At 39.2% G+C, this 14,844-nt stretch overlaps 1 protein-coding gene across 2 annotated transcripts in view; it reads right to left on the bottom strand.

Annotated features, from left to right (window-relative positions):
- Positions 1-3,173: 3,173 nt before the first annotated feature.
- The window catches only part of LOC108917348 (discoidin domain-containing receptor 2), a 29,913-nt gene continuing 18,242 nt past the window's right edge, over positions 3,174-14,844 (bottom strand). For both annotated transcript variants that reach the window (XM_018723898.2, XM_018723897.2), the window contains 4 exons: positions 9,228-9,343; positions 8,135-8,240; positions 6,179-7,700; positions 3,174-3,418 (listed from right to left, as the gene is read on the bottom strand). In XM_018723898.2, coding sequence (XP_018579414.1) covers positions 6,230-7,700; positions 8,135-8,240; positions 9,228-9,294 — 1,644 coding nt within the window. In that variant the 5' untranslated portion in view covers positions 9,295-9,343 and the 3' untranslated portion in view covers positions 3,174-3,418; positions 6,179-6,229. The remainder of the gene's footprint in view (positions 3,419-6,178; positions 7,701-8,134; positions 8,241-9,227; positions 9,344-14,844) is intronic.

The following is a 14,844-nucleotide window of genomic DNA, read 5'->3' as shown; positions in this document are numbered from 1 at the left end:
CATATAGATCTGATATTGGGAGTCGAAATCTATATTTGAATGAACACCCTATATATTAAACTGGTCCTTAATGCTGTTGTTATAAATTTTCTGAACTTTCTTGTCTACTTCATATGATAGTGGTATAATACTAATAACAATATGTCGGTGGATTGAACTGTAACAATTCCAATCTAATTTCAAACTTCCGCCGGGCTTCGGGTCACCCAGGGCACACTTCGCAGTCCTTTGTACCTGGAATTTCCCTAATAACGCCCGTGATCGCATTACTTCCCGTTGATTTCACGGCCCCGCGTCAACGGCTCGACACGTGACGAATCCCCGACTGCACGTGTCAAGGAGCCGCTACGCATTGTTACCCAACGCGAGGCCCAGCATAATTAGGAAATATACCGCAGCTGCCGATACGGATTCGCAAATGGCGAATACCTAGTCCGGTACGCGGACGCTAGGTGAGTCACTCTCATTATTGGAGATTTTATATGCTCTTATAAAGCCGGTGCCAGACGATAATAGTAACATTTGCGTCGTGCATGACTGTGAGAAATCCAATTTGTCACTGGTCGTGAATTTTAACAAAGGCGGATAAGAGCTGGTTGTGTTTCTTGCAGTTTATCGGGAATTGGTAGTGTTTTCTGCACGGTGTTTGAAGCGCTCGGTACAATTAGTCATGTTCTGGTAAAGGCGTGCAGATTTATGGTACTGCACGGTAAGTTGCGTGGCGTAGAGCTTCTAGGTACTTCACATGAATTAATGGTACGTATCTTCAAAAATCGCCCTGTTTCGAATCCAATATCAGAAATCTGCCGTAGAGACTTTAACAGTTCTAAAACTACTCTAAGAGCGACAAAAAATAGACAGCGACGATTGAAATTATAACCCATGTTTCGAATCCAATCGTACATAGATCTAAAATTAGCTAGATCTCATGATAGGTCGAAACGACTCCAAAGAAAAACCAGATCCATATTTCAAAGCTTCGAGACTGAGCTAGAGGGAACGACAATGAAAAAAGGTTGTCCAGCGAATAACCCAATTTTTACCGATGTTTCCAATACTGCTGGCGAGATCCAATCGAACGTCAAGTTGGTAACAGAGCTGTTTTGAATTTAAATCATATGAGATCCTTAAGTCATTTTTCAAGTCTCCTAACTATAAGCTCCCCATATATCAATCATACAATAAATTGTGCAATTTAAACTCTTTTTTCGTTCCAAAATAAATCATGGTCCAGCTCCATTAATTACCAACGCGTTTCATCGGCTCATTAGCCAAGAAGAAGCTAAAGAGAGCTCTTAAACTACAAAAAGGTCGTTCTAACATCATTCAAACCCTTCATCGTTCACTAAAAATGAGGTAAACAGCCCCCGGTTCCAATTAACAGTTTCCTGTCCGACCTAGACTACAAAGGGCACTGTTGAAAGCGATAGAGATCTACTCGATTGCATTTTATAGTCTCGACTTACGATTAGATCGGAGATGAATATCCTAGAGATTGTATATACGGAAAGGGATGAAAGGTTATCTGAAAGGGTGCATGTGACTAGCGGCCTTTGGCCGAGAATAGATAAAAATACAGTTTTCGTTTAATTAAATATCTGGTTCAGATATCGCATTTAGATTTGGAAGTCTTATCGAGTTGATGATGTGGGATGGGTAAACTGATTTTGTGATGAGTGTGAGAAGCTATAAGTGTATACTTTGAAGGATAGACTACTAGAGCAAAAGAAGTGTATCTCTATTTATTTGCATGCTTAGAAAGAAAGAAAAGTGAGGCCAAATATCACTGCTACCATTTATAAACAATATAAATAGGAGTAGGCTTAGAATATATCCCTGAGGTATTCCCGATCTTGCTCTAGAGTAAACTTTCAATATATTCACGTATTAGTTATTAAAAATTCATTTGAATTTTACCAAAAATTTTTTCTATGGTATAAACGCAGTATTCTACATATCTGTGCAGTTAAAGAATGCTTAACTTAACTTTTAGAATGAACCGAAAACAATTCCGAAACCAATCTCGACGAAGTTAACATGCTTTCCCAAACATCAACAACGGCATTTTTTCTGTATATCTATTTAATGTAACCGGCTTCGTTTTCATTCATGTCGTGTACAGGAAAGAGGCTCGTTACAAGGGAGATAAGCGACAGTAAAATTACAAATCAGTACTAATTTTAGATGTTCCTTGCATTCCGGGTAAAAATAGATAAGATAGCTTCGGGAAAGAACGTATCGAGAATGATGAGCTGTCCGCGCTGCGTTACCGACAGGATTAATGCCGTTCGGTGAAGGTCATGGGCGTGTATGTTAAGGAATTTAGGGATTTACGTCCTCTTGCGTCAATTTTGACGGGATTTTAGTGGCTTGATTTATTAAAATTGAAAAAATGAAGAAGAAACATTCAAATGTATGTCACTGTGTACTAAAACGGAAATACTTTTTTATTTGCAAATTTATTTATTTATTGCTGATTGTTATTCAACACAATTACAACTTTTTTTATTTAATAGATTACATAGGTGCTTTTTTGACTTGAACTGCTTAAGCTGAAATTCTAAAACGCAGCGTGTGATGCACTTACCTTGATACCCATCTGTCGTTCTCATTTTCGGCGTCTTCCGCCTTCGTACTAACCTTCGTTATATCGAGTTCCACTCGAAGAGGTAATAACTCTTAAGCCCAACAAATCTCCCGCCGACGTTGTTCATTTTTCAAACAAATTGGACGTCGTGTACCCTGTCATACTTACAAGGCTTTCAAATTACGATCCGGACTACAAAAACAAGGCTAATTTAAATGTGAAAACAGCTTATTATATGGAACGACCAGCTATAAACGTATATCAGCTCGTTCTAATCTTTAACCGTAGCGCTCTTGGGCCGCGATGCCCAATTTTCTTAGAAGAAACCCACGTATCGCCGTTTTTTATTCGAACGTGCCCAACCTACCCAATTATGATGGTTACGTAAAAAATCGCCGTTAAGTTTCATGGCTCGGCAAATTAGATTTGGCCGCGTTTTGTTTTTGTTGTTATTGTTTTGTTTTCATGGCAGCAAATGTAAAAACTATTTTGCCCATTAAGAAAATCGACTACCTTTTGAGTCATATTTGTAAGTTTCCCATTACCTTTATTTTTACCTAAGGAAGGAAATTGAAATGAAACGAGGTTTTCTATGTTTCAGTTATTATTATCATCATAATTTTATTTACAATACTGATGGATATGTATATACAAAGGTATAAACAGCTTTAATTTAAAATAGGGATATATTTACAGACATCTACTTAGTAATACCACATATAATATTGGATTGTCTTATTCATATAAAGCAAGTATAGTACATAGTTCCTAAATAAGTTAAGCAATACATTTGGTAGTCTTCAGCCTTTTGAAGTTGATGACAACGTCGAGCTGAAACCAAACAGAAAAGATTATTAAAAACAAGATTGAGGACGTTAACAATCAGACTGGATTATGTCTTATTCTATCTACAATTTTTACAAAACGCATGTTAGTATTCAGTTTTAGAGAATCTAGCAAAATAACACATAATATCAATGATACATAAAACATTTGTCACCCAAACATTCTTAACAAAATTTCGACAAAACACATGACCATAGTTTATTTGCATAGAAAAGTAGCCTGATCAGATTTTATAAATTTCCATATTTCTCGGATATCGACATTGCTGCCTGCTTCCTCATCGCTTCCCCATTGAAGTTTGAATGGTGCTCCGAATAAAACCAAACCCGAGTCTAGAAATAGCCCGGAGCACGTAACTTTTAATCTACCAAATGGAGAGGTCTTTTATTTTTAGATGAACACAACTCATACAATGTCTTAAGAGCCGCGATACAAGCGAAATGATTTATACTACAGAGGAAAGCTTATTACAAAACAAACCGTGTATTTGTTCCGGTGTTCTATTTTCGACTTATCGATGGGTTTAAAAGCTCCACACTAATAAGCTCGCAGGGAACGTCTGGAGTTACGATCGCATGCTACTGTCGTGCTTTCGTAAATTTAATAGAAATTTTGCTATCCTGGGTATCATAAAGGTCTGTTTATTCCGTACTTTCGATCCGTACTTTTAATCACTGCCTTTTTCCACAGGCCGTTAATTTCGGTTTTATAATTCAGGGAGTGAACATTACTTGAATACTTGATTATTTAATTCGCAAAAACTGAACTTTTTAGGATACGCGTCGTTCTGCAAGTACCTACTTAGCGGAATTCCGACAATTAGTCAATCAGTTGATACCAAATCGTTACTGAAAAGGTGATCTTGCTTGGGTACCAGAGCATGGTAGCGGTCTGGTCAATGAGAAGTCTTATGAGTTAGGCTGTAAAGAAATATGAACTCTCTAACAGCATTTCTAGCTGCGTTGTTCAGCAGAATCAAAGATAAGTCCCAAAAATAACTGCAAGGAGAGGCCATATATACTATTTAATGTTACAACCTCAGAAAACGTTGGAATAATATGGATCTGGTGACCAATAGCTGGCTGGACGCTGCCAGAAGAAGATAAAACCATAGCTCAGAACAGAAACACTGGAAACCATGCGAAGAAGCTATTTTAGAACTGTAGAGCCTAATAAGAAGGCTAAAGCTGGATGAGGAATTCTAAGATCGTGGTGCTCCAGAACAGACCTCCATAAAGTTCCAATCTAACGAGCGTTCAAATAAAATCGTGGTCAAGTTGGTTCTGAAAATTTGGACGTAGGGCGTAGCGTATAGCAAATGAACTTAAACGTCATCTGTCAAAGCGCTATATCGCCGCTATCAATTTGAATATTTTCGTTTTAAAAAGCGTTTAAAATGGTGTTTTCTCAAGAACAAAAAGTGTTTATCATAGAGTCCTACTTTAGAAATGGACGCAAGATTGATGGAATATGGAAGTATTCTATTGAGGAATGTTTCATAGAATTTCAAAATCAATTTCCCGGCGTTGTTGAGTACAAAATTTTTCAAAGTGCAGTTCAGCGTTGTGTTAATGTTTTTCGTGAAACGGGCAGTGTAACAAGAAAAGAAGGAAGCGGCCGACCTAAAAAGCGGACTGAAGAATTAAAAGAAAATGTCCAACAAATAATGGAAAATGCGCCAAGAACTTCTGTACGTGTTTTATCACAAATGGTGGGAGTATCAGTCGGTACCTGCCACACAGTGTTAAAAAAAGATTTGCGTTTGTTCTCCTATCGTTTAACTTGTCAGCAAGAACTTCATGAAGTTGATTTTCCGCGACGGGCTGTATTTTGTGAATGGTTTTTAAACAACTACGGTGAACTTCATAATATCACCTTTTTTTCTGATGAAGCCTGGTTTCATTTAAGTGGTTACGTAAACTCACAGAATATGAGAATGTGGTCTTCTGAAAAACCAGATAACTTTTTTGTCGAGGGCCCTCTACACGCTCAAAAAATTGGAGTTTGGTGTGCTCTCAATCGAAGGAGGATTTATGGACCTATTTTTTTTAATGGTACTCTTACTGCGCAAAGGTATAGAGAAGAAATTATCGCTCCTTTTGTTAACCAGCTGGAAGAAAACGAAATTACAAACTTTTACTTTCAACAAGATGGCGCAAGGGCACATACGGCAGGCGAGACGATGAATATGTTGAGGGAAGTTTTCCAAAATCGACTAATAAGTCTCAATGCTGAACATGAATTTCCACCGAGGTCATGTGATATTACGCCGTGTGATTTCTTTTTGTGGCCTTACCTTAAAAACACTATTTTTGAACTGCCTATTCCTGATTTAAACCATCTGCAGGCTCGACTTATAGACAAGATTCGTGAAATTAACAATACCCCGAGCATCTTAGAAAATGTCTTTAATTCTTTGAGGAACAGGTGTGAAAAGTGCTTGGAACAAGGAGGGGGACACTTTCAGCAGCTGCTTTAATTTATTGTTATAACAAGGAGGGGGACACTTTCCGCAGCTCCTTTAATTGTTTGTTATTGTTATCACGATTATTCTTTAAAATAAAGTTATATAGTCATTAACGTTATTGAAACTGACAGCTGCTATACAGCTCGTTGAGAAATGAGGTTAAGTTGGTCGCTATAAGCTACTCCCTACGTCCAATGTGTCAGAGCCAACTTCGACCACGTTTTTATTTGAACGCTCGTTACAATGGAGTGTAAGTTATTTTGGACGGGGAAACTCACCTAAAAGAAATCTTCTACCCTCGAGGCGCACGGAACAGTCTTTATCACAGTCTAGGGTCCCACGTAGGTCCGGTTCGACACGTACTTGGGCTGCCTTCCGATTCGCACCGGTGGCGGCGTGGACAGCGGCGGCGGAGGCGGTATGAACCCAGTGTTACAAATCTCCGTTGCCGCGTAGTACCTCTCGGGAGGTGGGGGTACGGGTGGTGGCTTGGGGAAGAAGTTATGCAGCGGGGGAGGTGCCCTAGGTGTTTGAGGCTGCTGCAGAGGAACGGCGTACTCAGGATCTCTGACGTCGGCGTAGTCGGAGCTTCCGGGAAGTCTTCCCAGACTCGGTTCTCGGTAGAGAGCAGCTTTGTCGCAACCGCTGGGCACCTGGGATGGCCTTGGGGATGATTTGTAACGTCTCTGTTGGATTACCACGTAGAGAACAACCACTACCATTAGCACTACGAGCACGGAAAGAATCCCTACGATAATCCCTAGGTACTGGCCTAGCCCTGAAGGTGGATTAACCGCGCTCACGACGTTTTTGTTTTCGATGCCTGGAGTGGCGATTTGGTCTTTTTGCAGAGGGGGTTCTTCCAGTTCTTCCTCCTCTTCAGTGATGTTTCCGTTGACTGGAATGGAATCGAAGGTAATTTCACTGACCAAGATCCATCTAGCTGCGAATTGCAGTTGAAGTTTCACGAATCTTCCTACTCTATGATGAAGTTTGATCGATATATTGCGCGGAGTTTCGAAGATGTGATCTTCTATGTAATCGAAGGTTATCGGTTCACCTTTGTAACGTTTACCGCCGACACTGAAATATACTTTGGCCCCCGAAAAAACGGCAACTTCCTTCGTGAACTGGTTGTTGCAGTAAATGTTCACCGAAGAAAACTCCCGCACTTTGTCGAACTCGAAGGTTATCTCGATAGGCTTGTTTTCCCTTGTATCGTTCTTCCATCCCACCCAACCCTGTGTGTTCTCTTGGTGGAAAGCCAGCTTGAAGTCATCTGGTGCCACTTGACCATCAGTTAATTGTCCTAGACCGTATTTTAGCTTCTCGCCATCCCAATGTCCGTCGTAAGTACTATCATAGAACTCCCAGTTGGTACCACGCTTGTCTCCCTGGGGCATCGAGTAACTCACTACGCCATCAGTCCATTTACAACCATACACTTCTACCCTCATGCAAACGGTCCTCTTGTGGCTGCTATAAGGCAAGAACCGGACCTTGCTGGCCCATACAGGAGGGTCCAACATCGTTTTACTCTCAAGATATGTATTTATGTTCCCATTTAAAAGTTCTCCTGTTCTGCTTCGGTAACGGATCCACTTGTTCAGGCGAGGCCTCCAGTACTCTAACATGTAGTTCTCAGCGAATTCCACACCTTGCCCGTTACCGAAACGACCTTGGGTTTCCGCAGCGGTGATCATGTGGACAGAATGGAGGTCGATCTCGATCCACTCTTTGGTTTCCGGGGTGGCTTGAGCTTGAGGACACCAGGCACCTCCGTCGATCTCGTTTCTGATCCTGAAACAAGAGAATAAGATTTAAGTGTCAGTGAAGAAACGCTGTAATTTAAAGGACAGGAACACCAAGAAGCTTTTATTTTTAGAATACGGATAGAAGAAATCGATAAAACTGTACTAAAAACTTCACAATTCCCTGAATATAATGCACCTATAACTTCTATAGAAATTAGCTATAAGCTTCTTTACGATCTAAGATATGATTCATTATTTCCAACTTTGGTAGACGCAGGTTTTCAGGGGGATTTTATCGTTCTGAATTCCAAACTATTTGGATTATGTACATGGACAATAAGACGATGGAATCTTTACGAGGACGTTACCAAAGCATTACAATCCCGTAGGTAATAAAAGCGTTTGCATCTGTGTTCGGTTCAGTTTAATGCCTGTGTTTACTTTCCGCTTCGAAAATGAGACAAAAGAAAAAAAGCTTACCTTCCATGGTGCGGTCCGACATTTCCGTGTTCGAACGAAGAGCTTGCTGTGATATCCTCGTCTCGGATAGCGCCTGATTCCATCCCCAGGGGAGCAATGCATTGCGCTAGAAGAAAATTTCAATTAGCGAATTATGTCGTTCTAGTTATATTTTTCTGAGCTACAAGACAGTCATAAGCAGCGTAGGTAGTGAAGTTTACACAAAATTACTTCTCCTACAGTAGAAAAGGGAAATAACGATTTTAATTATGGTTCAATCCATCAAATACATTCTTTGAAAGGTTTTCCAGGAATCAAAGCGAGTTTTTATATTTCATAAAAAGCAAATATTAAAGCCAATCAATCCATCTGAATGTGGCAACCTCATTATTTCCCTGTTCTCCTTTGGTAGAACACGTTTGAGGTCCTTCCAATCCTAAGGACTTCTTCCCCGACTTCGCTCGATTCGATGGGATAAAAATTAATTATACACTGGAAGGAAAACGCCTCGATTCGGCAACAAGCTCGGAAATTAAACTTTTAAAATTGCTGTTTGCTTTGATTCTGCCCGATCTCATCCACTGGCGTATTTTTTGAAGGTTCTAATAAAGAGGAATGCAAACAGAGTCCTTTATTAGCTACCGGCTTGCACAGGCGTGACGTCGACAAAGCTCGAGCGGTCTCTGGGATGGTAATTTAGTGTCCTTTCGCAGAGTTCCTATCGTACAGGATGTTAGAATAGCTATTTATGTGTCCAGTGCTAAACATTTTTTGTTTATAGCACGTAGCATCAAAATTGGCAAACAATTGATTTTTTTATTTTACTAGATATTCACACATTAGTAGAAGATTATCCTATTGTCTTTTAATTTCACGATTTTTTCATGAAATGAGCTGCAGAACCGTACAATAAAAGTATTCAGCCTGCAAATTACAAAAAAGTGAAAAACTTTTAAACTCTGAGAACATTATAAAGTCCCCTCGGGGCTCCTCAAATATCAAGTAGCACAGAAAATATTCATACACACAAATTTAATAAAAGTTGGAGGGTATGCGGACTTTTTAAAGTCTCGCATTGCACTCCACCTGAATTCCTAAGAGACGGATTACTTACAGGGCTCTATTGCTTCTATTCTCGACGCCCAAAGGAGCACCACGGCTGAAAGGAGGGCCTCTTTCATGTCGAATACTTGCCGATGTACTTGAGATGAGCCACTAGTTTCATTCCATCTGAAAATAAAAGAAATATATCAATAAACGCTTATTATTCTGTGCTATGGTTATTTTTTAATGTTCTGTAGCCAGTTTATTAAAAATGAAAGTCTATCATTTATAAATCGACTGTTTTCTGAGTGTGCACGCACGAATATAGACGGAACAGTATTGGATATATTTACTTTGGCTTATATATCCAAACATGTCGCGCTAACCCGGGAAATTAGGTAGATTTGCCAAGGATTATGGTCGCGTGACGTGAAAAGCGCATTTATCACTGAAAATATACATTGTATATCACTGACGCCTTCGAGTTTTATTAAGAGTGCGACATTGTACCATTTCACGACTCTTTCGAACATAAGGGCAACGCCACGCCCGTAAATTTCGATTTATTGATCGTTGCGACAATATTAGCTTTCACAAATCCCGTTTCAGGGATGAAAAAACATGCGTAAAAGAGCTGATTTATTGGAAGGAATCGAACACAAAGTAATTTTCAAAGAAGGGCGTTTTTCCAAAGGCCAATTTTCCGATCCCGACGCTGATCTTGCTATAGGAGCCTTACGGAGCCAGCGTAGGGTGGGTTCAAACGTCCACTCAAGTACCATGCAGTTCAATAACCAGAGTCGGATTTTGGCTAAAAGTTTATACCTTTGCCTTATATGCATAGGTTATATTATTCCATTTCATCCGAGTTAAAAATTTCTCTAAAAATATTCAAATTTATGCAGTGACTTTTACATTAACGTGAACCGAACAAATAGACAACAAATTAATACATGAACTTTATTTCATAAAACAGAACAAGTTCAAAAACGACTTGTGGTAATACATATATCTGTAAAGCTCAATAAATCAACGAGCAATATTTGCCGTCGCATATTATCGACTTCGTTTTCATCGGGGTATAGCGTTACTGGCAATATCAGCGGGTTCGGTCACGGGTAAGCGAGTAAGGAAGCCGCCAAACCTCAGACAGTTCATTACGCGATGGCGAAATGAGCAAAAACCACGAAACTGACTCCGCGTTTGATCGGGGGACTGTTAATAATCTGCCACGACAGACAGCCGCCCCAGTTCCTGGATATTTCCGGTTCGTCTTATATTGCTCGCACGGGTGTGGGATATTTGATATCGACGATAGCTATCTCTGTTGGATATTTGCACAGAAATGTGTCTTTTTCCTGACGGTTCTTCAGTACAACCGCTCAATAATGTAAAGGTTGCTTAATCTATAGCGTAAAACAGCACCTGTAGAGACTGTGATCCGAAAATAGCCACATTGGTTTCATTTTTGAGCCCTAAGAAGACTGTGGAGACCCGTGGAGTATTTGACAAACGCTCAACCAATCAATAATGAAGAAGACCTAGTGCAAGCCTTGGCAATACCACAAACATAATTCGTGAGCAGTGGAACGAATATAATCGTATATACGAATACCTTATTCTCCTGATAGAACTGTGACTTTTGCATAATGAACAGAATTACGAAATTATTTTCTATTTTACACGATTTTAAGCCAATTACGACCATGGGCGCCGCGTCAATAGGGGTCTTTGCAAATATATTATACCATATTTATAAATTATATTGCATCGCGATTATTTGTAACCAGCTTGTAACTGCGCTCAGTGAAAAATAAACTTGTCATTGCCGCAGCTTCTTGTGGGGCCCATTCAGATAGGAATAAGGGGGCTTAGTATGCAATCCACTGCAGTACAAAGCCAGCGTGTGGACTTGTAACTTATAGACACCTCGAAACGCTCGAAAATTACCATAAAACGCGCATAAATCAAGGTGTCCTGCCTCTTTGGAGGTACGGAAGGCTTACATCTAAAAAGTTAAACCGTACGTGATCCGAGGTTTTCCATAGTTAGTAAATCTAATGTCTCGTGAGTTTCTAATTGTGGTAATGGGGTGGTAAATCGGGCCTTCCTGTCTGATTTAATGGGTGCGGCTGCTCTTCACACCACTTAAAAACCAGTCGGGGTTTTTAATTTATTTTTAAATTAATTTATATTGGCCTGTGGCTGACAAAGGATTTTATCCGCGGCATTAACAGTCGCCGCTAATTGGATTGACGAGAGATTAAATACAGGGTGTGGTTGATACAATTTTAAAGCAGTTTAATTTGTATGTACATCCTTTAATATAATTATATAATATCTGCATGAAAATGATGATGAATTTGTCAATGCCTAAATTACTAAGTCAGGAATTGAAGGTCTCTGCGAGTACAGTTAAAGTAGAAGACAGCTACAAGCGTTTCTAATGTCATAAAACACCACTTCCAGCATTGGATTAGATCCTGGTAATCAGTTAATCTTCCAAAAATCGCGAGACTAGACATTCCGGATTTTATGTCCTTTAAACAAACTCTGTTGTGGAATTCCGACGATCCGCAACGGGTAAATGCCGACTCAATGTCCCATGGCATCCGTCAGCAGCCATCGGGACCATCCATCGACAGACTGAGCTCCCCGATAAGATCTCTCGAACAAAGCGCCCTCTGTTGGCAAGGCGCAGATGCTGGTGACGACCAGGATTTAATTATTCACTTTTTAGAGTCCGTTTCCTTTGGAGAATAACACCGTAATTATTTGATAAGAATGCGGGGTCTGTTCCCCAAGTGTCTGTAGTGCGTAATGAGTGAGATAAGCCGACTTGGATCAGCTGCCGACCCGACGTTTTGAGGGAATTGGGCTGTTCCAGTGAAATAGATTCTCGAAGCGTTAATCACAATGTGAGTTGCAAGTTAATACCTTTATTAAAATTAAGTCCTTGGTACTCGGAACGATTTTTCGTGATCGATTCTCCAGATATGGCAAATACTTTGCTTTATCTCTTACCAGCTACCGAACACATGTAAACCCGGTCGATTCTGATTAATAAGGTCCTGTTTGACAGTGCTTATCTTTTATGGAATCGTTATCAGTGGAACAGAAGACGAAACAAACACGAAAAGTGGATGAACATTTCATCAATCACTCCATGATGGACCTTTCACTTTGGTCTCGATACAACAACTCCTAGACGTTGTCGTACTCGATAAGGTTATCTTAAAGGGTTCTAAAAAAGTCAGCAGAAGGCTGACGAAAAGAATGTGGGAAAAAATATTCTGTACATTGCTTTGATTCATTTCTATTGCGGTTAAACTCAACGTTATGTATTAAAGAAAATAATAATTTTCTACAAACAATTAGCTTATTAGTTCCCTATTAACATGCCTTAACACTAGTTGCAATAAATGTTGATAAATCGCCTGTGGTTAATTTACAGCAGCGGGGGGAGATGCATCAAGCCATCGTAAAGTTTTTGTTAGTTTATGGGTGTTAAGTAATTAGTCGTACCATAGGGGAAGTTACAGTCGAACAATTAAGGAAATTAATTTACAGGGTGCGAGCCCAGCACGATAATTAGAATATTGGAGCAGCATAAACCAAAATTAATTGCTGGAGAATAACACGAACTTCACATAAAAATAAACAAGGTTGAAATAACAACACAAAATCGATATGAACAGGTAAAAAAATTGAAATTCCATACTAGTAACGTTTTTCTATACTAAGCTGAATGTTAAAACCCTATTCATTGTAGAAAAAAAACATTGTCTTTAAAATTATTTATTTTAATTATTTCTTGGACGCCTGCTGATGCTGCATGCCTCGCATCAGGTCATTTCCCTCGCGATGTTATTTTAGTACCCTCGTATCTTTTACGCCGCTGCCTAACATCCGAAGACAAACCTGCAGACACCACCGTTTCTTTGTGAACGAAACATAAAATATAAACCTAATAATTTTCAGGGCAGTAAAAATAATAACGGCCGTTCGAAAGATGTGCCCTTAAAGATGATAAACGTCTAGACGTACATATTCCGCTCGGACCATAAACTGATATAATTATAACAGCAGCGGCTCATGTCGGCGGAATGTACAAAAAAATAGAGGAATTAACGTCAAAATTAAACAGCTTTGTAAGCGCAGATAAGTGCCTGTCAAATGTGTGTGCATGTTTACTTTTTAATATAATAGGCTCTAAATAGTTTTGGTGTTATCTAAATTACCGAGTTTAATATTTAATTAATATGATGTATCGTTTATAAATGATTGCATAATTACAAGCGTTGACGTTTTTGGGTTATAAATTTGAATAGGCGCATCCTTATAGTCGTTAAAGGGTATCTTTGCTTTGTTCTTAATAATTAATTAATTTTTTAAATTATCGAGCTATTGAACACGAAATCTGTTATTGTTATGTGCTCTGAAAACAATTTGTTTAGTTAAATTGTTGGAAAATATTGATCAATGTTTGTCAATCATTGATAAGGTTACTGACACTTTCCAAGTGTTCGTAAAAACACCATTATGCCCATCAAATCCTTAATTATAGTCAACTATACTATCTCATACGCTCACTAATCAAATTTAACCCTAGTTTATGATTATAAACTATTTCTCATTGGACTAAAATTCAAGAGTATGTCATTTAGATAATCCGTGCTTTGGTAATATTTGAACTTGTCTAACAAAACAAAGATGGCATGCGTCACGAAATCAGTAAACATTGCGCTATGGGAAAAATCAAACAAGTGAGAAAGCTATTGCTCTAGTTACGTGAAATGTTCGTCTCCTAAACAAACATGCACAGTGACACCGAACAAACAATATTTTTTAGGTAAAAATGCTTTCGAAACTTCCAATATTTGTCCAGAGAAATCTAAATGCCTACAGATCTCTTATTTGTTATTTGATTTGCATCTGCTGTGACTTTTAGATTAATTCCACCGATAAATTTACGATCACAGACGAGCAGTTCTAATATAAACCGCTGTTGCCGAAGCCTCGCCACTCCCATCTGGCCTTTTCGGTATTTCGCGAGCTAATCATCGGGTGATTTATGTCTTTTGGAGAGAACAAGGTAAACATCTTCTCGAGTCGGAGGAAGAGGCGTGTGATGCCTTTAAAGCACGACTGCGGTGGTCCTGGTCCGCTTTACGTGACATAATTTACAAGTAAAAAAGGAAATATGACTGAAATAAGAAGTAGGATAAGTGCTAACGGCCTCTGATGTGTCGTGTGCAGCGGGAACTCGCTAATTCCGCAGATATTGACGGTTTAGACTGCATAAACTGATATAAACAATTAACCACGGTAATAAGAGCACTGTGAAAACCACAGTAATGCTGAACAGATATGTAATAATGATGTTATAACAAATAGTTAAGGTTTTCATTTTAAAATTTCATAATCTTCAGCCAGAAGTAGGTAAATCATGTTATTGCTTGTCTTGGCTTGACTTTGTTTCATGTTTCGTCAACTTCTTTTTTTTGCGTTATGAAATATAAATAACACTTGGAGCAATTAGGCGGCGTCCACACGAAACCCCAGTCGAATTGACAACTTCCTTCGGGTTTTAATGGCACGTGCTCGCCATATGAAAATAAAGAGCGAAAAAAGGAGGAGCACTTTGATCAGACTGCGCCGTTTTGGCTCTGCCTCGACGTGAATAA

Source organism: Anoplophora glabripennis, unplaced genomic scaffold, assembly GCF_000390285.2.
Source record: "Anoplophora glabripennis isolate ALB-LARVAE unplaced genomic scaffold, Agla_2.0 scaffold4, whole genome shotgun sequence".
NCBI lineage: Eukaryota > Metazoa > Arthropoda > Insecta > Coleoptera > Cerambycidae > Anoplophora > Anoplophora glabripennis.
Note: the sequence above shows the minus strand (reverse complement) of the source record. Positions and strands in the feature narration are given on the sequence as shown.